The following is a 26,284-nucleotide window of genomic DNA, read 5'->3' on the forward strand; positions in this document are numbered from 1 at the left end:
ATATCACTGTCTTCGATAAAGTTTTGTCTATCCATTTATGGTGTTTTGTTTTATTTTGGGGGTATTTTTGAATTTATTTACTTCAAAAAGTACCATATTTTCTATGTAAATTATTTCTATGTAAATTAATTACTATTTAGTTTTATTTATTTATTTATTTTTTTAACTACATTAAAATATCATTCCAATAAGTTCTTAGAGCTAAGTTTTTCCCATTCATTTCTATGGGTGCCCATTTTTGACCCAAATACAAGATTAAGGAGTTTTTTTTTGTTTTTGTTTTTTTCGCCCACTTAACATTGTAGAATTGAGTCAAAAAAAAAATTGTGTGTGCTCAGGAGGCAAACTTAGGAAAAGTAGCCAAGTCTTGTACCGCTCAGATCAAGGGAAGTATTTTTTTTTAAATAAATCAAAACTATTTTTCCCACATGTGACCAGAATACTGTTTTAGGGTTAATACTATCAGTTTAACAGTTGTTTTTTTGTTTGTTTGCTACACGTGTAAAAAAATACTTTATAGCCTATATTTGTAAACTCACGGGGTAACCCACGACACAACCACATGCCTACACAGACATATTTTGCTGAGCAAGCAAAATGAAGCGAGCGAAAAGAAGTAGGCTAGGCCTACTGTGTGGGACAAATTTTAACAGAAAGAACGACGAAGTTACTTGCAAAATATGCTACATGGTATTAAAATACAGCAGTAGTACAAGTACAATGCAATATCACTTGCAAAGCAAACATCCACAAGCAAATGAAAGCGCCAGACAAACCCCACATCATGTAGACATGTTACTTTTTAAAAAATAAAAACCAGGCAAAGTGTGGATAGGCCTGCTATATTTATTTGACTGTATGACTTAAAATGTAGTCTGACGGGGAAAAAAAATGCAGTTTTTTCAAAGCTTCAAACAGATTCAGTGTTTTCTTTTTGTCATCTAAATTTGTGACTTATTTTTGTTTAAAAAAAAATTAGTGTGGGCCTATTTTGTTTTTTATTTATATTATTTTATTCTGTTTTTCTCTGTTGTCTCTGTAAGAAATGCTGCAAGAACGTGACTATTTGATGTGAATCCAGGTTCTGTTGTTCTGTGTGATCTGTTCTGAATGCTGCTGTTTGCATGTTAAAATAAACCCGTGATTATTATTATTATTTTTTTTTTTTAAATTTTTAACCGTATCACAGACACTCGTCAATTTTATTTTTATTTAATTCAATATTATAATCTTATCAGTCAACTGTTAATACTCAGATAACAAGCGGTGGTTGTCGGCATTCCTTATAGCAAACTCATTTGGATGTATATAGCACAATCTGCGTCTGGTGCAACAGACACAAGGTGACATTAACGCCTAGACGGTGTCTCTAACAGATTATCAGGCCAGAGATATTATAATCCTCCTGACTTTCATCATCTATTCCTATTTCTGGCCCAACATAAGAGGGTATAGTTATGAAGTATTAATAAAGGTATGGTCCGTTATGGTGTTCAAATAACTGCAGTTACTGTGGGAATTGAGCAGACCAGTGCACTCTGAATATAAGCATGCATTAGTGTGATCAGACTGTTTGTTGTAACAAAGGCTTGTCTTTCCTAGGTTACTGGTGACTCATTAGGTGGTCATGTGACTGACCTGTCTGTGAAGGATTTGGATAGGGCACACCAAGGTAAGTTTAATATTTACCCTTGTATAGCTGAATGTACTTTAAACTGCAGTGATTATTTTAGTAACAGCAATCCCATTTTCTTCCATAATTGTCTTGCTCTCTAGTAGAGAACATTGTGGTTTCTAAACTAAAAATGTTTAGATATAAGTTAGGTCAACCAGAAAGACAGGTTTCCTCACAAAACATAAACAGGAAGTTAAGAATTTATACTTGAATAATATGCATTTTAAACATATATTTTTAAACATATAATGTTTAAACAAACATTTAGCATGCTCAAGTTATTTGATGATTTTCACTTTGTCTCTATAATTTCGGTTTCAGATAACAGTGGAGATGGACATAGTTCAGAAAATGAAGTCCAGACTGATCGGATACTGTTTCTGGAGCATGCGCTTGCAGATAGAGAAAGAGAACTTTTCACTCTCAGAGAAAAACTGTCTCTCACCACAGGCCAAACTCTGAATATCCCAGAGAAGGAAAGTGCAGACAGTGTAATCAGAGACAACATTGCTGAATTGCATGACAGCTCTACAGCTCTATCCAATGTTCTTGACGGCTCACAAGAGGAAGAGACAACACTTGTAGCAGTAGACACCTCTGTTCTGTCTGTCTCTGCTAGCAATGAGAGTAGCCCTGAGCTTATAGCAGCTCAACCTGATTCTCCTGGAGAATCAAAGGGTACTTCCTCGGATGAGATGGTGACAAGCAGTGATTCAGAGGTGGCTCATAGTAGTTGGACTCTTCTGGAAGCAGTCAACCAAGATGGGACTCAAGAATGGTCACCCCAAGTTCAGGACTTTGCGACACTACGCTTATCCACGCAATCTTGGGAAGAGACCTGTGATGAGCAGGTTGCATCAACTAGCTGCATAGTTGATATTGAATCGCCACATTTAGTTATCCATGAAACTGTACAGGTACATCTTGGCCAACAGGAGGGAAGTCTGCTAAATACAGAATCAAGCACTGGTCAGGCTTTTGCTCAGGTATTAGCTGAAGAGATTCAGAAAAGATACAGTGAACTTCTGGGAGAGGTTCAGCAGTTTAAAGACTCAGCCTTACAATCACAGGATAAAGTCTTCCAGCTGGAGGAAGCGTTGAAGTCACTCACAGTTTCTAAAAATGAGGCTGAGTCCAGGGCAAACATCTATGAGAAAGAGCTGATTGAAGCTAAGGCATTGATTGACCAAGAAAAATTAGATAAGCAAAGTATTGCTAATCATTTTGAGAACTTGAAGGAAGAGTTTTGCTCTAAAGATGAGGAGCTGCAAGTTTTACAGGCAGGCCTTGATGAAGCCCAACAAAGACTTGTTGAACAAGTAGGTCAAGCTAGAATGTTGGCTGCTCAACTGGAGGACAGAGAGTTTGCTACCTCCGAACTGCAACAAAAGCTCTTGGATATGGAGGGCAGGTTAGTGCAGGTCTCTCAGGAAGCTGACATGGCAAAGGCTGCTCTCATTGACAAGAAGGCTGATCTGGAAGACCTACAAAAGTGTATTTCACAGAAAGACCAGGAGTTGATGGAAATCAATGATAGCATGACTGGCAAACTACTCCAGGCTGAAGAGGAAAATTTTTTAATAACTAGTGAAGTCAAAAAGCTAAAAGAGCAAATATATGAACTTGAGAGTGTCAGGGATAGCCAGCAGAAAACTCTAGAGGATAAAACAGTAGAAAGTGAGGAAATTGTTGCTTTGCGAAATGAGAAAGAGGACTTGGTTACTCAAATGGCTGCCATGAAGAAAGACGGAGAACAGGTCAAAAGAAAGCTGCAGGCAGCTCTGATACAGAGGAAAGAATTGATGAAAAAAGTTGCAGACTTCGAGAAGGAGGCTGAGAACACGGAAGAAAAGGAAAGAGATGACAATGAGGGAGTAACTCTTCAGTTTAAAAATGAAATTAAGGAAAAAGAGCTAGAAATACAAAGACTTGATGCTTTGTTGCAAGAAACCAGAGATACCTTAAGTTTGAAAGATGAGACCTTGACATGTCTGGAAGAAAAAATCTGTAAACAAGATCAAGCATTGACCGAGTCGCATGCTGAAATACAACATTTGACAAAGCAGTATGTACAAATGAATGAACAACAAATGTCACAGGCAGTTGATGAAAAAAATAGACTTCTTTCTCAGGTTGCGTTCATGGAATCTGACATTGAAACATTGCATAAAAAGCTTCAGGAAGCTACTGATGCTCATGAGGACAGTGTTCTGAAAGCTCAAGAGAAAGATCTTCATCATCTTGAGCAGATGAAACAGCAGAAAGAAGAATGCAGTGAGCTTCTTGAACGCCTCCAAACTGAAGAGGGAGAGAAAACTAGGTTGTTAAATCGCATTATGGAGCTAGAGGGTCTTCTAGAATCAAATGATGCTGCTGATAAAGTGGTGAGTGTGAATGTGGATGGTAATGTTGAGTCTACTGCACAGAATCTAGAGAAACCAGAGACAAACGATTGGGTTCAGGAGGACTGGGTGGATTTTGCTTCAGCTGAGACTGAGACACAACAACATAACAAACTTGCTGAGCAATCTCAGCAGCCCATGATAAAAGATAATGAAGACATTATAAATGCTCTCCAAGAGGAATTAAGAGTTGAGCAGGCTGCACGTGCAGAATTAGAGGTGCGTCTACAAGAGAGCCAATCCTCTCAATCACTTACAGATCGCAAATTCAAAGAACTTTCCCAAGAACTTGAAGACTTGAGAGAAAAGGATAGGCAGATTGATGCTCTCACCAAGGAAATAGAGGCTCTTAGGGAGAAATGTCAGAGAGCCGAAGCACATGCAGAGAAGTTAAAAGCGGAGGTGGATGAGGCATGGGAAGCAGCTAAAAGAAGCTCCTCAGATACGGAGTCCTTAATCAAAGCACTTCAGTCAGAAGTGGAAGAATTTAAACACTTTCTTAAAAACAAGAATGATGAGATTGTTGATTTAAGCCAACAGTTTAGTGAACAAAGTTCACTTCTACTTAAGATGCAGGAAACGGTACTGGCGAAAGATCAGCAGATTGCTTCATTACAAGAAGGGTTTAAAGCTGAGCAAGATAGGGTTAAAAAACTGGAAGCCGAAATGCCACAACGTGAGGAAGAAGAGAAGGATAATAGTGCCAAACTCCAACAGCTTCAACGTAAACTTCAGGCTGCTCTTGTATCACGCAAGGAGGCAATCAAAGAGAGACAGGCGTTGAAGGAGGAAAAGGCTGCCGGTGAGAAGATCAGATTAGAGCTACAACAGAAGCTGGAGTTAATAGAGGTGGAGCTAAACAAGTCAAAAGAAGAAAGGATGAAGTTAATTGAGGAGGTGGATCGAACTTTGTTGGAAAACCAGAGTCTGAATGCATCCTGTGAGAGCCTTAAACTTGCTATGGAGGGTGTTTTGAATGAGAAGGATGCGTGCAAACGACAAGCTGAGAATGCCAAAGAGGAATCCGAACAAGTGTGCAGGCAGCTGGAAGAAAAGGTGCAAAGCATGAAAGAAGAGTATGAATCTCTCCTCAAGTCCTATGAAAATGTGAGTGATGAGGCTGAACGAGTGAGACGAGTGCTTGAAGCTGCTCGACAGGAGAGGCAGGAGTTAGCAGCCAAGTCACGAGCCCATGAGGTAGCCAGACAAGAGGCGGAGAGGTTAGCTGAAGAAGCTATGAAGGAGGTGGATGTTGTAAAAGAAAAAATGAGAAAATTTGCCAAGGTCAAACATCAAAAGATTATGGATCTAGAGGAGGATAATGAAAGGCTCAGGGAGCAGGAAGAGAAGAAATTGGCCACACATACAGAAACTGCGCTGAAACAAGAGCTTGAGAGAGTCAAACAAGAGTTTGAGACCTTGAAAACAAATTATAATATTGCTATGGATGATAAAAACTCTTTGGACCGTGAAGCTGAGGAATTGAGAAGGCGTTTGGCTGAGGAAATTGACACAAAGGGCAGTGAAACTCTGGTCTCCTTGGAGACTTTTAAAGAAGTTAAAGTTGTCACACAGCAGAGAAGTCCTGATTTAATTGAAACCCAAGAGAACCAGAATGATTACATTTCCCTAGAGTCTGATCTCACTAAGCCAGTGGAATCCATTAATACTTCACTTGAACAAGACGTCACAGAATTGCAAGGAAAGATGAATGCTCAAACAGAGGAGATGCTCAAGGAGCTGGAGACCTCTCTCCAGACAGCAGAGAGTAAGATAAGGGATCTTGAAGCTGCTCTTGAGGATCAAATAGAATCCAGAAACAAGCAAGAATCCATGTTTAATGCACAGCTGGATTCCCTCAACCAGCAGCTTCAGGAGACTTTAGAAAGAGAGAGACTCCACAATGTAGAGATCTCTAAGAAAGAGACTCAACTACAAGAACTCCGCACTAGCCTAGAGGCTGAAAGAGATGACTTGGAGGAGCGGTTGATGAACCAGCTGGCTCAGCTCAATGGCAGCATTGCAGGCTACCAGCAAGAGGCATCTGACAGTCGTGATCGTCTTACAGACATGCAGAGGGAATTGGAGAAACTGGAAAGAGAGCGGGCTGAGCTGGAAGCTGAGGTGGCAAGTGAGAAGGACCGGGCAGCCAGGATGGAGGAGGACATGAGACAGGTCCAACGAGAAAGAGCAGAGGCAGAGGCTGAGGCAGGCAAACAAAGAGAGCTGGAGCAGAAGTTGAAATCTGCACAGAGGTTTAAAGAAGGTAGTCAAAGCAGAACACGTCAGCTTGAGGAACTGCTGAGGGAAAAGCAACTTGAAGTCCGTCAGCTACAGAGAGACTGCATTGAGTACCAGGAAAGAATAAGTGAACAGGGTAAAGAAGTTAAGTCATTGCTGTTGGGTAGAGACGAGCTGAGTGCAGAACTTGAGGCAGCGCGCTTGGAAATTGCAAAGAACATGCAAGACAGAACAAGTATTGCATCTGAACTTTCAACATGTAAAGTGAAGCTGGACATGGCAATGGAAGAAGCAAAGCAGGCCCAAGCAAACAAGCTAGCTGCAGAACAAATGGTACAATGCAAAGAGGTTGAGTTGAAGGCCGATGCAGAGCGTACCCTGGATGAAGTCAGGTATCGTCTTGGAGCCGAGCTTAAACAGATGGAATTAAGACTAGAAAAGTCTTACAGGGAGCGGGAGAGGGTGGAAGAGGCTACCTTGGAGGCAAGGAGTATTGCTGAGGCCACAGACAAGCATGCCCAGGAATTGCAAGCCCGTCTGGATAAAGCTCTGGCTGGGTTAGCAGCCTTTTCGCGCTCCATGTCGTCCCTGCAGGATGATCGTGATCGAGTGCTAGATGAGGCCAAGCAATGGGAGAGCCGTTTTCACAGCGAACTACAGGAAAAGGAGGCTGATGTTCGGGAGGCGGAGACTCGTGCTAAAGAACTAGCTGAGAAACTCCAGAAGGAGACCACCCTAAAAGAGGAGCTCCAGAGTTTATTGGAAAGGTTTGTTTTGTTTTGTTTTTTGCTATTTTAAATCAGGTTCTGTTAACATCTGCTAATTATTTACATTTATTCATTTAGCTGACGCTTTTATTCAAAGTGACTTACAATTGCTATTTATGTCAGAGGTCGCATGCCTCTGGAGCAACTAGGGGTTAAGTGTCTTGCTCAGGGACACATTGGTGTCTCACAGTGGATTCGAACCTAGGTCTCGTCTCTCACATCAAAGACATGTGTCTTATCCACTGCGCCATCACCACCCCTGCCACCCCCTATAATTTTAAAGTAAAAATGATACTTTTACTGTAAATTTTAAATAATAAATAAAATGTATGTCTGCAGAATGCAAAAGGCAGAAGAGAACCTACAACTTGAGCTGTCTGAGGTGGAAAAGAAACATAATGAAAGCCTTGCAGCTCTTGAGAAAGAAAAAGTAGATCTGCAGCAGAAGCTCACTCTGGTAGAGACCAACCTGACCCAAACTCGCACCCAACTGACTACCCTGGAGACAGAGGCAGAGGGTCTAAGGCACCGCACTAAAAACCTAGAAGAAGCAGTGTATAAGCTTCAGGGTGATGCTAATGAGGCACGTGCAGTGATCAAGGAAAGGGAGACAGAGGAAAGGAGACTATACTTGAGGCTTGAGCAACTGGAGACAGACCTGGGATCTTCAAAGAACCTTACTGAAACTCTTCAGGCTGCATTAAGTGAGAAGGAGAAAAGGGAAATGGAGCTCCTTGGTGAGAAGGAGCAAGCTGTGACTCAGGTACTTATACTGAATAATACCATAGTTTCTGAAATGAATCGATGTATATTCATTCATCTCATTATTAGTAATTTAATGCTAAATAATAATACAGTAGGCTTCCCTTTCTTTTAGGCTGTAGATGAGGCTAGAAAGGATGCAGATGGAAGGGCTGAGATGGCAGAAAAAGAGCTGGAGGAGAGGAGAGAAGAGCTACGAGGTTTAGAAGAGAGGCTCCGTAAGGCTGAGGAGGAGACCTTTCAGAGCAGAGCGCAACTGGAGTCCTTCACCAAGGCTATGGGCTCCTTGCAGGATGACAGAGACAGAGTACTCAGCCAATACAAGCAGCTAGAGGAAAGACACCTCCAGGTAATGCTACTCTGAATAATTTGACTATTGCGTTGAAATTTCAATCGCATAGCCTCATTTGCTTAATTAATTATTTAAAAAATGTTCTCTCAGGTAATGATGGAGAAGGACAGTCTTATCCAGGAGGCTGCCGGTGAAAACAATGGATTAAAGGAGGAGCTTCGAGCCTTTTTGTCACAGCGGGATGACCTCAATGCTGAGAATGCCAAGCTGGCTGCCCAGCTTCATGGTTACAGAAATGACCTGAACCAGGTTCTTGCTATGAAGGAATCCCAGCACAAGCAGATTCTTGCTGCCCAAGTAGAGCGCATCAGTTTCCTGGAGAGAGAGAAAGAAGGTCTTGAGAGCCATATTCTGGCTCTTGAAAAGGACGTTGCACAAGGGAAGGTACCTGCATTGGAGCAGGAGAACTTAATCCAGGCCAGCGAAGGAAATGTTCGAGTCGATAGGCAAGATGCACCCGGCGCTGAGGTAGAGAAGCTCAGGGAACAACTCAAAGCTGCTAGAAAACGCATCACCACCTTGGAGGAGACCTTGGAATTGGAGAAGGAGAACCAGGCGCTCCACAGCAAAGAGTTGAAAGAGCTGCGGTGGGAAGGCGGCGTTCTGCGAACCGAAGCTGAAACAGCAGAGGAGAGGGTGGCGGAGTTGGCACGAGACCTGTTGATGATGGAGCAACAGCTTCTTGAGGAAAGGGAAGCAGCATGTCAGCTTCGAGCTCAGAACCAGTCTTTTGGTCAAGCCATGGCCTCTCTGCAGGTCTCAAGAGATCAAGCTGTCAGTGAGGCCAAAGAACTGCGTCTCCGTTTAGATGACATAAACCGGACGGTTCACCCAGCTTCTCCCTCTAGTGTCTCCAAAGGAGAAGTGTGGAGCCTAAAAAATGCTCTAGCAGCATTGCAAAATGACAGGGAAAGAATGGTATGTAATGGATTACCTAAAAATTTATTGGAAATATTGCATCTTGCCACCTTTAATAATGTTTGCAACCTATTACTTGCATCCCTCATGGCTCCTCAGTTGGAACAGCTGCAGTTGCAGCGGTCTGAATTGGATCGACTTGGATCTGGTGAACTATCCAGGCTCACTCAGGCTTTAGAGGAAGAAAGAAGAAAGGCAGAGGAACGAGAGGAAAAAATCATGGCAGAGCTGAGGGATAGAGATGCCGAGATGGACAGAGATAAGAAAGAACTGGAAATGCTCAGGTAAGATTGATTGGTTTGACATGCCCTCATCCATTCTGTTTTGGTGGTAGTCTTTGCCAGAAATGTTTGCATTCTTTGACCAGAATTTCTGTCCCTCCAAAAGTGAAAAATCCCGTTTCTCTTACAATTTCTTAATTTTTTTGTTTACATGTGTAGGTTTGAGATGACGGACTGGCAGGGCCAGGCCGAGCTCTTGAAGCAGCAGACCCTGGCCACCCTCTCAGACAGGGACCAACAGGTTCGCCAGCTTAATGCCATGCTGGAGGAAGCACGTGCATCAAAATTACAGCATGAGCTCACACAAAGACAGGTAAAAAGCTACAGTCTCCTTTTCAAGAATGAGATATTGGAAGCCAGAAACCTAGAAATGTTCTATTTTCAGTCAATTCATCAGCCTCTTTTCTTGTAGCTAGAGACGTTTATAAATTCTAGTCTTGTTGTTCTGTAATACGCTTTGGAAGCATAGATCTTTGAAGTCCTTGATCTCTTTCATTGTCTTTAGTTTAAAGCATCCAATGTTGATTTCTTTTACTTTTAGGGAAGCCTTGCAGTAGATGCTGCACCTGGTGGTCCTCTAGAGCACAACGAGGGGTATAAAGCAGAGTTCATTGAACTCCAGAGAAGGTACTGCTTCTATGTTAAGTCTTATTAATTATACTGATCTACAGTTGCATTTTGTCAACCTCTTTAACACCACAAACTACATTATTAGCAGTTGTAGATAATACTTCATACTGTATTTGAAAGGATGAAAGCATGTGATATGTAATTTTTTTTTCTCTCTGATTTTTTTTTTTTCTATTAGACTTATTTTTGTTTTTAAAATCAATGGCTATTCTATTTAAAGTAGGTCAAAAGTAATGCAAAAGTAGTCGGATTATATTACCTAAAATGTTTAATGTAATGGATTTTGCTACTAAATATTTTTTTCTCGTGTAATTTGGAATCAGTATTGTGCAGCAATTTGTAAATAATCTACCCAGTACTGTTTCCTGTTCTCTCAAATACATGGTGACCAATTATCAACAATAAATTACTTGAGATATAGTCTAGAGATACTTCCTGATTATTTGTTTAGGTTATTAAACTATAAATCATAGGTTACATGGGTCTCTCACGACTCTTTCAAAGACTTTCCATGTGTTAACTTTAATTTCCCCCCTTAACAGTGCTGTATAGTAACTCTTCAATTCTATCTGTGTGTTTCTGTCAGGCTGGATGAGGAGTCAGAACAGAGACTCAGAGTAGAGGAGGAGCTCATCGCTGCACAGGATCGTCTCAAACGGTTTGACGCGTATCTCAGATTAAGATTAACTCTCACTTGACCTGACTCTGGGCATTATTGCTGCAGACTGCCTTTATGTGAAATGTATTAATGAAATAATTTGAAAACTAACATATGTCAATATCCTTCATAATTTACAGCTACACACAGGGGGAGTGGCAGACAGCATCTGAAGCCATGACGTCAGAGACAGCTGTTCTTATTGAGCCACCAGAGGGTGCTGTTACACGGGTAAACAAAACCTCAATGCAATTCCTCACCATTTGGTATAAACATGCCATGGAGATGTTTATGTGTGTGTGTGTGTGTGTGTGTGTGTGTGTGTGTGTGTGTAGAGAGAGAGGGATACCGTTTATATTTTAAGTTTATTTTCTTCATCTCAGACTCGTAGTGGTGGACCTGGGCTGCTGCGGATGCTGCGAGTTGCCTTCTGCTCTCGTCAGCGCACCCCTCTGCTGGCGTCACTCTACCTGCTGACTGTTCACGTACTCTTGCTGCTATGCATGGGAGGATATCTGTGAGAGAGACTCATCAGGCTTTACTGAGCGGAAGACAGTTACATATTCATTCACTTATACTAAACAAAACAAATGGGCAGGATTAACTCATTTACATTTGTCTGTAAACATTTTTCCTTGCTTTTTTATTACACCAAAGTTGCATCTGATTCTGTTTGTTTTGTTCTCTCTATTTTTATCGGAGCGCTCTGACAAAAATAATTTCCACCCAGTTTTAATGGGACTTGTCAAGGCTAGTAACACTAGAGCACTACCTGCACTTCCTCAAGAACCTTGTTTTACCCTTTTAAGGACGCCATCATTAATGAAGGAATGTTTATGCATCATTTGTAAAATGTAGATGAAGTTGACATGGTATAGTATCCGTTTTTTTTTTTTCTTCTGTCAAACAGGGTTTCACATTGTCTGAAATTGCATAAAGGTAGACATAAAAGACTTATTTTGACCACATTCCAACTTCCTATAATTAGTTTTCTTGATATCTCGTCATTTCTACATAAAGTCAGTGCATTCAAATGTAATGTAACGACAAAGCTGATACAGTTACTGTACATGTCGACTAGAAACGTCCTAGTTTGCTGACATTCTCTTTCATGGCAGATAAGTTTGACAGCTTGGTGCAATACTGTCATTTATATGTTTTATTTTTTTTTTTTTCGGTTTGGTTGTTGTTTATTTTCTTTAACACACTACACATCATGGTCTTTACACCTGGACTACTATTGCTTTTATTTACCCTTAAAGGCATAAATAAAATGCCTTAATCTTGGATTGTTTAATTACCTATTTCTTTAGATGTTTTGATTGTGTTTCAGGTCAAGTTGGCTTCATCAAGCTTCAAGTCATTCATGTTTAGAGTAATCGGGTTTTCTGAGCCAGAGCCAGACTTCCTATTCTCACTATTCTTCTGTCACTCAGATCTGTTTGGGCTGGATTAGATTATGGTTAAAATGTTGTCTCTTACAGTGAGATTTTAAGCACAGCCCAATAAGTGTTTAATCTGTAAAATCTCTGTAAATGACCCTTTCTTTCCCTCCTGCTACCCTGTTGTAGGGGCTATTTTTTGGAAATAAAGTCTATTTATGTGAAGACAAACACACTGTGTGTGTTGGCGCTGTTCTTGTACAGCAGATTGTACAGTAAACCTTATCAAAGCCGAAATTATTCACTCGTCCTGCACAATTTGTGTTGGATCGGATCTGACCCAAACAAAATGTTTCATACATAACGAAGGTTAAAAACATAATTAATTCATTAATTAAATAAAATATGTATTCTATTACATATTAATTTATTCATAGTTTTCAATACATTTGGAACACTTACAAAATTAAGATTATTATTTTACTATATGTTTGCCTTTCAATTGAATAGGACAAAAATGTGCTGGTGGAATTCAGATGCGCGTGAACGCGTGCCCGACGCCTCTTGTGCAGTGGTATCCGCGGCGCGCATTCGAGCGCAGGTCTGATCTGCTGTGTATCGCGAGCACTGATACTACTACTTAACGGACACAAAGCCAGGAATAAAAGCACGATAAAGTGAGTAACAATGATTATCTGTTCGTATTGTTATTACGGATGCATAAAGAAAAAATAAACTTATAAGTCAGGAAGTGGGTGATACAGCGTGAGACTTTGATGGAACTTTTTTTTTTTCTTTGTAGCAGGAAGTCAAATTTATATATTTTTGCACATTGCCTGTAACGTTACTGTGCTTGCAGTACAGAGTTCATAGTCTGAATTACTGTCGAAATTAACTTACTGGTAGCCTATTTATCGAGAAGTCGTGAACATAAAAAGTTTCTGATTCTCTAGAAAAAAGAGGAACTTGCAAAGTGCAACAACTTTACTCTTTGTTTCGCTTATAGCGATTAAATGAATTTTTTTTTAGTTTTTCATAAAATTCTGAATAAAAATATGTGTAATTACGCCATTAAGATGCGATCATGATGTCTTGACATTGCCCATTTGACTTACTACTGCTTTACATTTTCTTAGAATAAGTCACTTACTGAAATATTACTTTTTACGCATCTATGAGTACATTTATATTCTTCTTATCGCTTTTCATTTTAAGCATAATACATTTAATTACTCAAAAATGTCTGTACATGAGGAAATGTAACATGAGCCATGACATCTTGGCTTCTCTTTCTATAGATGTGGAAAGCCGTGGTGGGACATGATGTTAGTGTGAAGGTCGAATCAGAGGGGGACGATTGGGACACAGATCCAAATTTTGAGGTAAGCAAACAGGGATAATACTTAAAAAGTTCTCTAAAGGCACTACTGTAAAGTACTGCTCCTGAGGGTAACTGTCTGGCTGCAATGTTTTGCTCCAACCTGCCTCAACACCTGCCTGGAAAATTCTAGTATGCCTAGAAAGACTTTGATTAGCTGCTTCAGGTGTGTTTAATTGGGGTTTGAGCTGAACTCTACAGGACAGTGGTCCTTCAGGAGCAGGAATGGACACCCATTGTTTAGAGTTAAGATTTCTATATTTCTATATAAAAATGTGTTTGTGTTTCAGAACGATGTTTCAGAGCAGGAGCAAAGATGGGGTTCCAGAACCATAGAAGGATCAGGCCGAAAAGAACACATCAGGTAACAGTTAACAGTAACACACATACAGAAAACATTATCTCGAGATTATAAATGAAATAGCAGGTTGCTTTAATGGCACCTTGTTGCAATGCATGGAACTGAAAGAGTGTCACTCTCTGCAGTGAGGAAATAGGAAGTAGAAATGCTGCCGACTTGAGTTGCATTTCCAAATATGGACTGATAAGTTCAAGCTCACGTCATGTCAGAAGCGGAATAAGATGTTGCATTGACCCACTGCATTTTAAATAAAAGATATATCTATATATTTTATTTTCATAATGTTCATGCTGACCACATAGATGAGCACCATAAACAAATGCAAAGATTTGAGTGTGTAACAAAAGTGCCACATTCCATGGTAAATATGCAGCGTGTAGTAACATGCGATGTGCCTGTTTTTGTGTGCAGCATTGCAGATCTCAGGCAGAATGTGTCTCGGGAACATGAGGTGGTTAAGAAGAAAGAGATGGACCAGGGCCCTAAAGCCTCTTACGGCTACGGAGGGAAATTTGGAGTTGAGAAAGACAGAATGGACAAGGTTAGACTTGAGAACAGGCCAACAAGTCGCTCACTAAATCCAGTGATTTCAATAGGAATCCACACAACTGGGAATTTTTTTACGTGATGGCAAAAGATTTCCCTAGGCAAATTTTGCAGATTCGCCGCACTGATTTACAGAAAGCTGCTTGGTTGAAAGTGACTTCTGTGTGAGCTCTCCTTCATACATAAATTCATTATTATCAATAGACCAATTGGCATTAAAATCTTACTGAAAAATCACTGATGCGACCACACCTTTTTTATCGTGTATTCAAATATTTTGAGTGTACAGTAACTCCTTTGTATACAGTAGTGGCCAAAAGTGATGTCTGGCCTAAGGAAATTTACATCTTCACCCATTATTCAAATCATATTAAGAATTTGTTATAACTATTGTTAGGTTATTGCATAGTTGTGCTTGGAGTCAATTGTTTTAGTCACTCAAAAAAAAAAATGCTGGGTTGTTTTAACCCAAATTTGGGTCAAATATGGACAAACCCAAATGTTAGGTTAAAAATGTCATTTAAACATTTAACCCAATGGCTGAGTTTGTTCATATTTGACCTAAAGATGGGTTAAAACAACCCAGCATTTTCTAGAGTGTTTGGTGATAACGCATTAAAACGTGCCAAATTTTGCGGACATCAATTTTAGGTAGTCTGTCATTCAAAGTAATTATGGTCACATGCAAAAAGAAAAAAAAGAGAGAAAACATATATATATATATATATATATATATATATATATATATATATATATATTGTATAGTTAAATCAAACCTGTAGCTGTAATTGCCCTTTTTAGCCAAATAATTCCATCAGATAAATACCTTAACCATATTTTAAAAATGTAAAATATTTTCCTCATATTTTGATGGTTAAATCAAACTTATACAGTAGGGTCATTAAAAACAAATATCCCCTCTGGACATCGCATTTGGCCACTACTGTATGTATGCAAATTCAAACAACGCTATTAGTTTGATGATTTTAATAAAAAAAAAATGATGTGTTGAATTTTCCCAGGGTGCTTTAGGACACAACTATGTGGCAGATGTAGAACAGCACTCATCCCAGAAAGATGGAGCAAAGGGTTTTGGGGGGAAATATGGTGTTCAGAAGGACCGTGTGGACAAGGTTAGAAACCCTCTCGTCACTGTCCTATGATTAATAATTGAATAAATGTGGTTGAATAAATGATTTTGAATCTTTCATCATTGATTCACTACAGTCTGCCATGAGCTATGAGTATAAGGGTGAGGTTCAGCAGCATGCATCTCAGAAAGGTACTCGTACATCCAAAACACTTCGCATCTTCTCTTCTGTTTTGTCTGTTCTTGCTATAATAGTCTCTTCTTTGCTGTTCATAAGATTACGCTAAAGGTTTTGGTGGCAAGTATGGTGTACAGAAAGAGAGAGTTGACAAGGCCGCTTTGGGTTACGACTACAAAAGCGAGACTGAGAAACATCAGTCACAGAAGGGTAATTTCAATCTCTGCTGTTATTTTTTTTTTAATGTTGTTGTCTATTTAATGGAAGAATTGTTTATAAAGCATAATTCTGTTTTCTGAACTTCTCACAGACTACTCAAAGGGCTTTGGAGGAAAATACGGCGTGGAAAATGAAAAGGTTGACAAGGCTGCTTTGGGTTACGACTATAAAGGAGAAACGGAGAAACATCAGTCTCAGAAAGGTAAGTTCAGTCTCTGCTGTTATATTGACCAGCATCCTGGTCCTCAATCCTTACTTTGGCCTCTTTTTGGTGGATGGATACTTTTAAAGCATAATTTTGTTTTGTGAACTTCTCAGACTACTCAAAAGGCTTTGGGGGAAAATACGGCGTGGAAAAAGAAAAGGTTGACAAGGCTGCTTTGGGTTACGACTACAAAGGAGAAACAGAGAAACATCAGTCACAGAAAGGTACTGTAAATATTTCCTGAGATCATTTGACTAATGGGAAAACTTTTATTTAGGCTATTCTGATGTTTTGTAATGATTGTAATAGCAGAGGTGTCACTACACTTGGCATACATCTCTGAATGTTTGTCCTGGGACTATGACTTTGAGTCCCCCTTTCTTACGTTTTGTAACAAGGGTGACAAAAATGGTGTTTTCTATTATTAGATGATTGAAAATAGTAGCTGATATTAATCTTCCTTTGTAAGTCTCCTGGCCTGAGGCTTTGAAGACCTCTGACATTCAGAGGCTCTTGGGAACCAGTTCTGATTTTCCAGATTCATATTACAAAGTTCATATTACAACATGTGATGTATTGAACTGAGATGCAACACTTGTTATTTCAGACTATGCAAAGGGTTTTGGAGGACGTTATGGAGTCGAAGCAGATCGCATGGACAAGGTACATTTCAAAGATTTGTATTATGCCATCATTATTTGTGTTGCACTTACAAGAAATAGTCACAGTTGTAAGATATAATATATGTCAAGTTACAATTACAAGAAACAGAAACATATAGTCACGAGAAATATAATCACAGTTGTGAGATATATAGTCACTTTGCGATTTTTATATGAAAAGTCACAACAGTCAATTATAATAATAATCACAGCTGTAACATATAAAGTCACAATGTGAGATTTAGGCCTACATGAAGGTGCAATTACGAAAAACAAGGTTGCAAAAGCGAAATGCATTTTGATAGGGTGAGATACAAATCCTCTTCTCTTTCTTTTTTACTGTTAGGCAAACATGCGATTCCATACATGATTCATTTGGTTTGACAGTTTGCCAGTGAATGTATATTGAGTGTTTTCTTTTTTCTCACAGAGTGCAGCTTCCTTCAGTGAGATGGAGTCACCATCATCAGCTTATGAAAAGCCTCAAGCTTTTGAGGCCTGTGAGTGTTTGCTGTACAGGTCTTTGGAAATTATACATGATTGGTTTTGAGTAGTGATGCATTTTAACTGTTGAATCATATACAGTTCAGGGACGCTGTAAATATTTGATTGTCTGTTCTTGGTGTTTATAGCAACTGTTGGAGCTGGAAACCTTAAGGCTCGGTTTGAGAGCATGGCAAAGTCCTCTGATGAAGAGAACAAGAAGAGAGCCGAGGAGGAGAGAGCCAGAAGACTCGCTAGAGAGAAGAGAGAACGTGAAGAGGCACAACGCAAACAGGAGGTACACATTTGATACATATACTGTATATATATATATATATATATATATAGAAAGAGAGAGAGAGAGAGCTGCACTTTACATGACAACAATAGATAGCCCACCCACGCACACCAGCCTTTTCTTCTTCATACACTAATAACACTTCTCTTTTAAGGAGAAGAGCGAGCATGAAGAGGAGGAAGAGAATCAGAGACCTCCATCTGTGCCGGCACCCCGGAATCCCCCAGAGCCGTTGTTCAGAAGACTGCCTGAAATTCCCAGAGCTGAACCAGAGGCGGAAGCTCAGGCAAGACCCTTTTTGCTATATTGTTGTTGCTTGTTGCTCTTTTGAAAAAAAAAAAAAAAAGTTTAGACATGATGTTCACAACGCAAAACTCCTACCTAGGAGTGCGTTTCCCGTACAACTATGTAGTTCGCTGCTTCACTACCATAGTACGAAGCATCGTTGGATAAATCAACTAGCTAGTCACGACTGTTTCCCAAAACCCACTGTCGCAAAGTATCGTTGGTTTCACACGTGGTAGAGTAATAACTACTTTTAATGAAACTGTTTGAGATCCAATTAACGCTAGATTTGTTTTATATAAATTACAGACGTGTCATCTGAGGACTATTTCTAATTGCTCTCAGTTATTTTGCTTTATTACCAGACTCAATATTTGGCTCGTTCTTACATAGTAGAGCATGTTCGCACATGCGCACTAGTCTCTTCAAACACGGTACTTTAAATCTTTTGACAAACTCAAAGACGTAAATTACATTTGTATGTATTCTAAATAAAAGGCACCGGTTGTACTGAATGTCAGCTTGCTTATTTTGCTCAAGATTAGGATTTATTACATCCAAATGTGATGCAATATAGAAACTACGCTTCTAACCACAGGTCGAGAGCTGTCGTTCAAACCACACAAGTTTGTGATGATGTTTGCGAATGTTCGTAGGAACGATGGTTTCGGGAAACACCGACTCGTTGAACTATGCTGATAACGACGTAACTTGCGACCATAGTTGGCTAACGATGTTTTCGGGAAACGCACCCCAGACCATATACGGAAACCAGTATGACGTCACAACCATGAGCACATTAACATACCGATGCCTGCGTTTATACATAAACATCTATTCAGTATTCAGTGGGGCTTTTATCACTCATTTAACATGTGTACAGCCAATCATAACATAGATGATTTGCATATACAGGCGCAGTAGCAAAAAAAGTGTGTTCAATTCTAACAGTGACAGAATGTCCAAAAATGGTCATGTTCAAATGATTAAACTGCAGAATATTACCCCAAATTGTGAGTAGTTTTCCAGATTCATTAATTGGAAACAACTCATAACACCCTACGCTAACTAACACTTTATTTTACAGTACATATGTTACATTAACTTACTCAGAGGTCGTAACTGACCTAACATAATATTGTGGTAAATCTATATAGAACCGCATAACAGTGCATAACCATTTTCTTCAACAGTCTTATAGTTGATTCTTATGTAAGCATGAAGTAAGTTGTTAAAATATAAGACACAATTGAGTCAAGTAATAAACTGTCATAGTGTTTTTAAGCTCATATACTGAGAGAATTGATCATCTGTGTGTTTCAGGTGGAGCCGGACTATGAGGAGCCGCCTTCCCTTCCACCCCGCTCAGATGACCTGATTGAAGAGGAGGAGGAGGAGCCAACGTATTCTGAATGTGATCCTGACCCCATCCCCATTCCTCAAGACCAAGATTATGAGGATATTAGCTCATGCGCAGGTTTGACACACACTATTTACTACATTTACTCACTGTGTGGGAAGTGTGATCAAATAGATGGTTCAAATTACAAGTGCTGTACATTTTTTTGATTGTTAACAACTGTAGTTCCTATTTTTTTTTTTTTTTTTTTTTTTCAGTTGCTGTTGATAACGATTATGAAGATCTAAGTGGAGGGGGAAATACAGCCAAAGCCATTTATGATTACCAAGGAGGTACGTAAAACCATAACAGCAACTGATTAATGACATTGTATCTGCTTGAATAGCTTCTTAACTGACTTTTAAATTTATTTTCAATCATACTTTCGCAGAGGCCAGTGATGAGATCTCCTTCATGCCAGATGACATCATCACTAACATTGAGATGGTGGATGAGGGTTGGTGGAAAGGAACGTGTCATGGTCGCACAGGCTTGTTTCCTTCCACCTTTGTGGAGCTTATGTAGTTACTAATAATCAATGATCAAATCAAATGTGTGTTTATTTGCCAGTTGCCAACAATTCTCTTTTATTTCATTTTTCTGACATACAAGTGCAATATACTAACGTGTTTTAATTAGCCTTTATCTTTTAACTGGACAACATTTTCCTTTCAAGTCACATGGTTAGTTACCAGATTACGTGGACATGAACTGTTTTCTACAAAGATAAGTTAGATTGGGTATATATATATATGATTATTTGCACTACCGTTCAAACGTTTGAGGTCGGTTTTGTAAAGTCTATTATGTTCACCATGGCTGCATTTATTTGATCAAAAATACAGTAAAATAAAGTCAAATTATGAAATATGACAGTTCTTTTTAAAATATAATTTATTTCCGTAATGAATTTTCAGCATCATTTCAATCCAGTCTTCAATCATTCTAACATTTGTAAGTTGCTCAAGAAAAATTGTATTATAATCAATGCTAAAAAGCGGTTGTCCAGTTTCTTAAATACTTGTTTAATGAAAGTATACAGCATTTATTTTAAATATTTTTACTGTCACTTTTGATCAATTTAATGCATTAGTGCTGATTTAGAGTATTAATTTCTTTATAAGATGTATTTTGAATGGTAGTGTATATATTATGACACATGAAATAAATATAACTAGTCATATTTTCCAATGACATTTTTCCCAAGGTCCGAACTTTAAAACAAAAAGTATGGTAGCAATAATATTTTAAGTTGTTGGCTTTTAATTTCTAACTTTATTGCAATTATAAAGACTTTTGCCTGGTACAAAAATGTACCGTTGTGCTTTATAGAGATACATCATATTATATTTCCAAGATTTATATGCCAAGAAACTGGCTTTTGCTCTTTTCTTTGACTCAATATTATGTGTTGACCACAAAATAAAAGACAAAATTTCCCATGAGATATATTGGATTTATTGAAATAAAAAACAGGATGCACATCCATAATTTTTTCTGTCTGCAAAGAAAATACATAATACTTCACAACTTTAAAGTAAATCAGACCCACAGAATGACATGGATTGGAGTAGAGGAAAAGAAGAGACTTTTATTGGAAGAGTCAGTCGTGTGTGGTACGCTGAATGCAGGTAACGTACAGTGTTTTTACTCTCCTTCGCCCACTACCGTGTCTGTCACCAAATTGTAAACACTGTAAAGAATATTTCTGCACGACGTCATGCAAAAATGTCCATAGAAACGTACAAACTGTACATGAAAGTGATGCACAGCGAGGCTCCCATGCAGCTGATACTGGAATAATGTCCATGCTCAAGCAGTTCAGTTCAACTACCAGGCGAGACCCTTCTTCGTCTTCTTAGGCTTTCCTTTTTTAGCCAAACGTTTGGCTTTCACTTTCTTTGCCTCCCTTTGGTTCATCCAGACCGGATACCGTCCTTGATCGTCCAACATTGTCTTTTTATTGCGTTTAGTGTCCAAATCCATCTTGCCACCATCTTCTGCAAAGCAACAACAGATAAAATTGAATTTGATTAAATAAAACACTTACTATAATTATCAGTGCTTAATGTTTCTATAAAAGCTCACCATCTTCTTCGTGCATCTCTGCATCTTTAGATTTCTCCTTCACTTTCTCAGGTGGCACCACAGTGGCGATCTCAGCTACATCTTTCATGGTGATCTCTCCTTTCTCTCCCAGACCCAGCACTGTTTTGAGTCGTGCCAGTTCTTTAGGGGCATTTTTCTTTCTTTTCTCAGCCCTCATCTTCCTCCTCCACTTGCTGCGTAAACTCTTTGCCATGCTGATGGAAACTAAAGAAAAGTAGAGAAAAAAGACAATATAAATATATATATGCAGTGCGCGCACACACACGTATCTTTACATATATAATATAAAGAAAAGGATACATATATATACATATATATATATATATATATATATATATATGCTGAAAAGGATACTTATATATGCGGTCATCTTCATAACCAACCAGTTTATATTTTAGTTTTTTTAAAAACATTCGGATATCAGACATGACACCCTCAAATATCTGTTGTTATCTTCATAACCAACCACCCGTATATATTTTTTAGTATTTTCAGACGCAAGCGATTTGTGTAAGAAAACTCAGCTGTAAAAACGAAGATTATTGTTAGCCAGTTAGCCACCTCGCATGCAAAACTAGCTTTCAACTTTAATAGACGTAATGTAAAAGCACCACTTATAGACGTAATTATTGCCAATATACGGACGATATTGTATGTTAACGCATCTTCAAAGCTGTATTTATATTCGCAGTGTGTAACTTACATGTATCTTCACAACTCCGATAACACGTGTATCTGTGTACAGCTGCCGCAAAGGAAAAGTTCTGTTACGACAGTTCCTGATTTGCGACAAAACATCCAGCGTTGACGGCTCGTGGAGGGTCGCGCTTAGTCCAGTAGATGGCGACAGAACTGCGGCGGCCTACTTTCAAAATCCTAAACATTTCAAAGTTGCAGGTGAGTTAGAGTTAAGGTAACGTTACAACAATACCGGTGAACTATATTATAAATGATGTCCCCCTTCCAAATGAAGCTTTGTCTTCATTTAGAGGTGAAATGCTTTCTTAGTCACAGATTCAAATGCAGAGAAAGCTATATTAGTAAGTTGTTTTTATCCCGAAAATGTGTAAATACTGTTGCTCTGTTCTAAACTCTGTTTGTTTTGACCAGCCCAGTATGTCATGTCGTCTTTTGGCTAACTTAACTGTAGTTTTGGACAAACTGTTTTTGTGACTCATGGCATTGATGGCAAGATTGGAAAACTTTAAAAAATATAATTATGTTTGCAATTCCACGTGGTGAGGCTAGCCCATAGATATACACTAGACCTCACCTGGGGGTTCTAAGCATGCGTCAAAACCGCCGCCATCTTGGAACAGGGGTCTTGTCATAGGAAATAGCTAGGTAACGCTGCTATCTCTGCCTTTACTTCGAATTCATTGATGGTGGCGGACTTTTGTGCAGCGTATGAAGTTTACGGATGAAATCTGAACTAGGAAGAATGTTTTTTTAAAAAAATAATAAAAAAAATTCTTTCTGGAATCAATGATAAATACATGTCTGACCGTTGGAACAAACCAAAAAAACAAGAAAAATCGCATTCATGATGATTTATGGTGATTTTATTTGCGTTAGACCTGTGTCTACTACATTGACGCTGATGCATTAAAGTGGAGGGGCTCCCCTGTTTCAAGATGGCGGCTCTATTGACGCATTCGTTCTAATGAACTGCCGTATCCAAGGTGAGGTCTAGTGTATGTCTATGAGGCTAGCCATGCTGAAATTACACAGCCATGGCTCGACAATGCATTTTGCTTTCGTGTGTTGACCAATGGGTCAAGGTTTGGTGGGTTGGCATGGTAGATGCAGTTTTCAGTTGCAAATACTTCATTATATTCTTGTAGATTTTTGGCCAGTAGACCTAGTTTCTGAAAAATAGTACTTTTCACTGTTTATCTTTAGCATTACAGCCAGTGAAGTGTTTCAGACTGTGTTGTTAAATTGCAAATTTGGTGTTTGGTGCTTTCCTGAAGAAAAAAAAATTGTTCAATATTATAGGCCTATATATATATACACACACACACACACACACACACATTGTGTGTGTGCGTGCGTGTGTGTGTGTGTGTGTATATATATATATATATATATATATATATATATATATATATATATATAATATTGAACAATTTTTTGTGTGTGTGTGTGTATACTGTATATATACTGTATATATGTATAGAGACTGTTTTGCAAGATGTAAACAACACTGGTCCAGAAGCACTTCCTGTTTCAGTTTTTTACCTCTACATAAAAGCTGGGATAAAATACAACCAACAGAAAATATAAAACTGAATCAAAAAGTTAAACAAACATCTTTAAGATGTTTTCTTTACATGTGAAAAACAGTTACAAACTGAAACAGGAAGTGTTTCTGGACCAGTGTTGTTTACATCTTGCAAAATGGTATATATATATATATATATATATATATATATATATATACACACACACACACACACACACACACACATTTATATATATATATATATATATATATATATATACAACTTTTTGGAGTACACTAGCACAGGGTTTTTCAAACTGGTCTGGGTACTCAGAGGCAGGCACAAAAAGATTAAATGAGGTCTGTAAAAAAGCAGAGATAAAAGTTGTGTTTTTATTAGCACATAATCTTTTTTGTTATCTTTCTTTCCTTTTTGGAGGGCTGTCTATATTATATATATATATATATATATATATATATATATATATATATATATATAACTGAAATTAAAAGAATTGAAATTGTTTTTTTAGATAAACTTGATACAAAGTAAATATTTTCTAGATTATTTGTTTTTTAATATTTTATTTGAATTTATCTTAATTTTATTTATTAATTTATTTAAGTTGATAATATTCATTTTATTTATTTATTTTATTTGAATTATTTAATTTTAATTTATTATTTAATTAAAATTCTAATTGAGCGTAAATACGTTTTTGTGAAAATATATAGCTAACTTTATTTTTTAGGAGAGGGGGGTCGCTTTCAAATGGATCATTATATTTGGGGGCACATAGGATCAAAATGTTTGAAAACCCCCGCACTAGATACACTACATTTTTATTTTATTTAATTGAGTCTTGATTATCTGATATTTGATCATCTTGCAAAGAACAAGGATGGTTATAGAAACAAGAGTAATGTGTGATTTGATTACTGGAGCTCTCTTCTTTCTCATAATATTTCCTTTGAAATGCCCGTTTCTATTTTTAAACTCCATTACACGCACACACACACACATATATCTGAACTGAACCTTGCAGTACTTTGTACGTGAGAAGATTATAGTGTAACTCCAATGTTGAATGGAAGAGAGATTAGTTCTGTTCTTCTCACACACAACACAAATACACACACGGCAAGGAATTAGACACAGGCTTTTGTTCTACATGAATGGTGAATATTGTTCTTCTCTGATATTGAATGTCGGGAATTGTCTCGGGATATGTTTAACAGTCCTGATATTTCCCTCATGTTAACATCATTAGCACTTATACAGTGGACTCCTTTTAGCTTTTCTATAAATAACACCCAGTGTTGTAACTTGTATTACCCCTCTACAGCCACACAACTAAGTAGATTTTGGTAACACTCCATAGATAAAGCATAACATATGAAGCATAACCTGCTGCAACCAGTCCGCAATGGGACCAGCAAGCACTCGCATCAGAAACGAAAACTGAAAGGCCCATCTGCTGGGCTGTCCCAGTGACATTGCCCTTGGCAGTCAGCTGAGGTCTCTTTGGAGAGTGGGAGGGGGGAGTTGTGTACATTGTTGTGTGTTTGTTCTGAATCCCTCAATTAGGGTTCCTTCACTGAGAGTGATGCGTCTGTGTGGAATAATTAAGTCCCAGGACATCATGTTCTGCAACGGCACACACAAACACACAGTCTGCGGCTCTCTTGCACACCCGCTCACTACTTGTACTGAATGCGTTGTCTCATTGGGTGTGTGAATGAAGCATGGACAATATTTTGTTATAATTTGAGAAAATTTTAATCAAGGCTTTATTTACACTGCAAAAATATTGTTTTTACTTAGGATTAGTCTATACTCAGTACAAATATCTAAACATTCTTAAACCTTAGATTTTTTTTAACCTCACTGAGGTAAATCTTTTCTTGTTTTAAACAAAAAATCACTTAATTTGGATTTTTGTAAAGAAAACAAGACTAATATTTTAAGTAATTTTGCTTAGTATTTTTTCTAGATCTTTTAAAGGACAAATAATACAAAATGCTAGGCAAGATGTTGCAACAATGCTGTTTTTGTTGAGCACTAATCTTATTCTAAAAATAAACATATGTACATTTTGGGTAACATTGGTAAAATGTTAATATTTTATAGATTTTTGGTATTAAATAAAATCTAGCTATTTAGAATGTTGTGCTATTATGATGTTGTTTTGTTTATAGCTTAGCATTGCCTTTGTTTGTTCCAGTGGTGCCAAAGGGGTCGTTCGCACAGAACGCTTTGTTTCATTCCACTTACTGCACTACCTTTTCATTGTTTTTCTATGTAAACCTGTGCTGGACGGACGTCTTCGATTGATGCGCTTGTGTCTTCCCTTGTATCTTGGGTTTTAGGTTTTAGGCTCTTCTAAAAACGTGACACTCGAATTAAAAGAGTTCAACTTTTTAAAAAAAAACGCATCTTAAAACCTTGCGTTTTTTCCTTCCACTGTCACGCACCTCAAGCTTTTGCATTTACTGTTGTTTTTTTCTTTGAAAACATGTGCTAGTCAGACGTCCTTGACCAATGCAATCCCGTCTTGCGCATGATATGGAATTTTTTTAAAAACAAGTTAAAATAAGTTACAAATTTTTAACAGTTTTAAACACAAAAACGTGCTCTGTGTGAATGGCCCTTTAGAAGGTAACACAACAGACACCCTGGCAGCTCAGATATGGAAACAGGGCTACAGTTGCCAAAAGTCAAATAAAAGAGCTGGTCATACCCTTCTTGTTCATTCATTGTTTTTCTTGCTTCTCATAG

At 38.2% G+C, this 26,284-nt stretch overlaps 3 protein-coding genes across 6 annotated transcripts in view; 2 read left to right on the top strand and 1 right to left on the bottom strand.

Annotated features, from left to right (window-relative positions):
- golgb1 (golgin B1) overlaps nt 1-12,301 on the top strand; it is a 19,323-nt gene extending 7,022 nt beyond the window's left edge. For both annotated transcript variants that reach the window (XM_039668215.2, XM_039668216.2), the window contains exons 10-20: nt 1,603-1,672; nt 1,997-7,085; nt 7,425-7,848; nt 7,963-8,196; nt 8,290-9,117; nt 9,217-9,401; nt 9,558-9,711; nt 9,940-10,025; nt 10,615-10,686; nt 10,827-10,917; nt 11,070-12,301. In XM_039668215.2, the coding sequence (XP_039524149.2) occupies nt 1,603-1,672; nt 1,997-7,085; nt 7,425-7,848; nt 7,963-8,196; nt 8,290-9,117; nt 9,217-9,401; nt 9,558-9,711; nt 9,940-10,025; nt 10,615-10,686; nt 10,827-10,917; nt 11,070-11,207 (7,371 nt within the window). In that variant the 3' untranslated portion in view covers nt 11,208-12,301. The remainder of the gene's footprint in view (nt 1-1,602; nt 1,673-1,996; nt 7,086-7,424; nt 7,849-7,962; nt 8,197-8,289; nt 9,118-9,216; nt 9,402-9,557; nt 9,712-9,939; nt 10,026-10,614; nt 10,687-10,826; nt 10,918-11,069) is intronic.
- Nucleotides 12,302-12,590: 289 nt separating this feature from the next.
- Nucleotides 12,591-20,617, top strand: hcls1 (hematopoietic cell-specific Lyn substrate 1). Its single transcript, XM_039668217.2, has 16 exons — nt 12,591-12,745; nt 13,367-13,450; nt 13,737-13,810; nt 14,219-14,348; nt 15,376-15,486; nt 15,581-15,635; nt 15,721-15,831; nt 15,932-16,042; nt 16,159-16,269; nt 16,653-16,708; nt 17,138-17,207; nt 17,340-17,488; nt 17,643-17,774; nt 19,097-19,250; nt 19,391-19,465; nt 19,564-20,617. Exons 2-16 carry the CDS (start codon nt 13,367-13,369, stop codon nt 19,695-19,697), a joined length of 1,557 nt encoding a protein of 518 aa, XP_039524151.2. The 5' UTR covers nt 12,591-12,745; the 3' UTR covers nt 19,698-20,617.
- llph (LLP homolog, long-term synaptic facilitation factor) lies at nt 20,381-22,100 on the bottom strand. 3 transcript variants are annotated; one of them, XM_039668220.2, is made up of 3 exons: nt 21,985-22,100; nt 21,261-21,485; nt 20,381-21,169 (listed from the first exon to the last, which is right to left on the bottom strand). In XM_039668220.2, the coding sequence occupies exons 2-3, from the start codon at nt 21,472-21,474 to the stop codon at nt 21,003-21,005; spliced, it is 381 nt and encodes a 126-aa protein (XP_039524154.2). In that variant the 5' UTR covers nt 21,475-21,485; nt 21,985-22,100; the 3' UTR covers nt 20,381-21,002. The 3 variants fall into 3 exon arrangements, with proteins under 3 accessions (XP_039524154.2, XP_039524153.2, XP_088982752.1); XM_039668219.2 differs by having other exon boundaries at nt 20,608-21,172; nt 21,985-22,099; XM_089126626.1 differs by having other exon boundaries at nt 20,608-21,172; nt 22,009-22,027.
- Between the last annotated feature and the right edge of the window lie 4,184 nt (nt 22,101-26,284).

Source organism: Pimephales promelas, chromosome 24 (assembly GCF_988280905.1).
Source record: "Pimephales promelas chromosome 24, fPimPro1.hap1.1, whole genome shotgun sequence".
In the NCBI taxonomy this organism is placed as follows: Eukaryota; Metazoa; Chordata; class Actinopteri; order Cypriniformes; family Leuciscidae; genus Pimephales; species Pimephales promelas.

What these genes read in the sequence shown, in the direction of transcription:
- hcls1 (XM_039668217.2), top strand. Translation starts at nt 13,367, where the DNA reads ATGTGGAAAGCCGTGGTGGGACATGATGTTAGTGTGAAGGTCGAATCA. An exon ending in AGAAAGACAGAATGGACAAG is followed by an intron (nt 14,349 to 15,375) that starts GTTAGACTTGAG and finishes GAATTTTCCCAG; the next exon opens with GGTGCTTTAGGACACAACTA. An exon ending in GAAACATCAGTCACAGAAGG is followed by an intron (nt 15,832 to 15,931) that starts GTAATTTCAATC and finishes AACTTCTCACAG; the next exon opens with ACTACTCAAAGGGCTTTGGA.
- llph (XM_039668219.2), bottom strand. Translation starts at nt 21,474, where the DNA reads ATGGCAAAGAGTTTACGCAGCAAGTGGAGGAGGAAGATGAGGGCTGAG. An exon ending in AGAGATGCACGAAGAAGATG is followed by an intron (nt 21,173 to 21,260) that starts GTGAGCTTTTAT and finishes GTTGCTTTGCAG; the next exon opens with AAGATGGTGGCAAGATGGAT.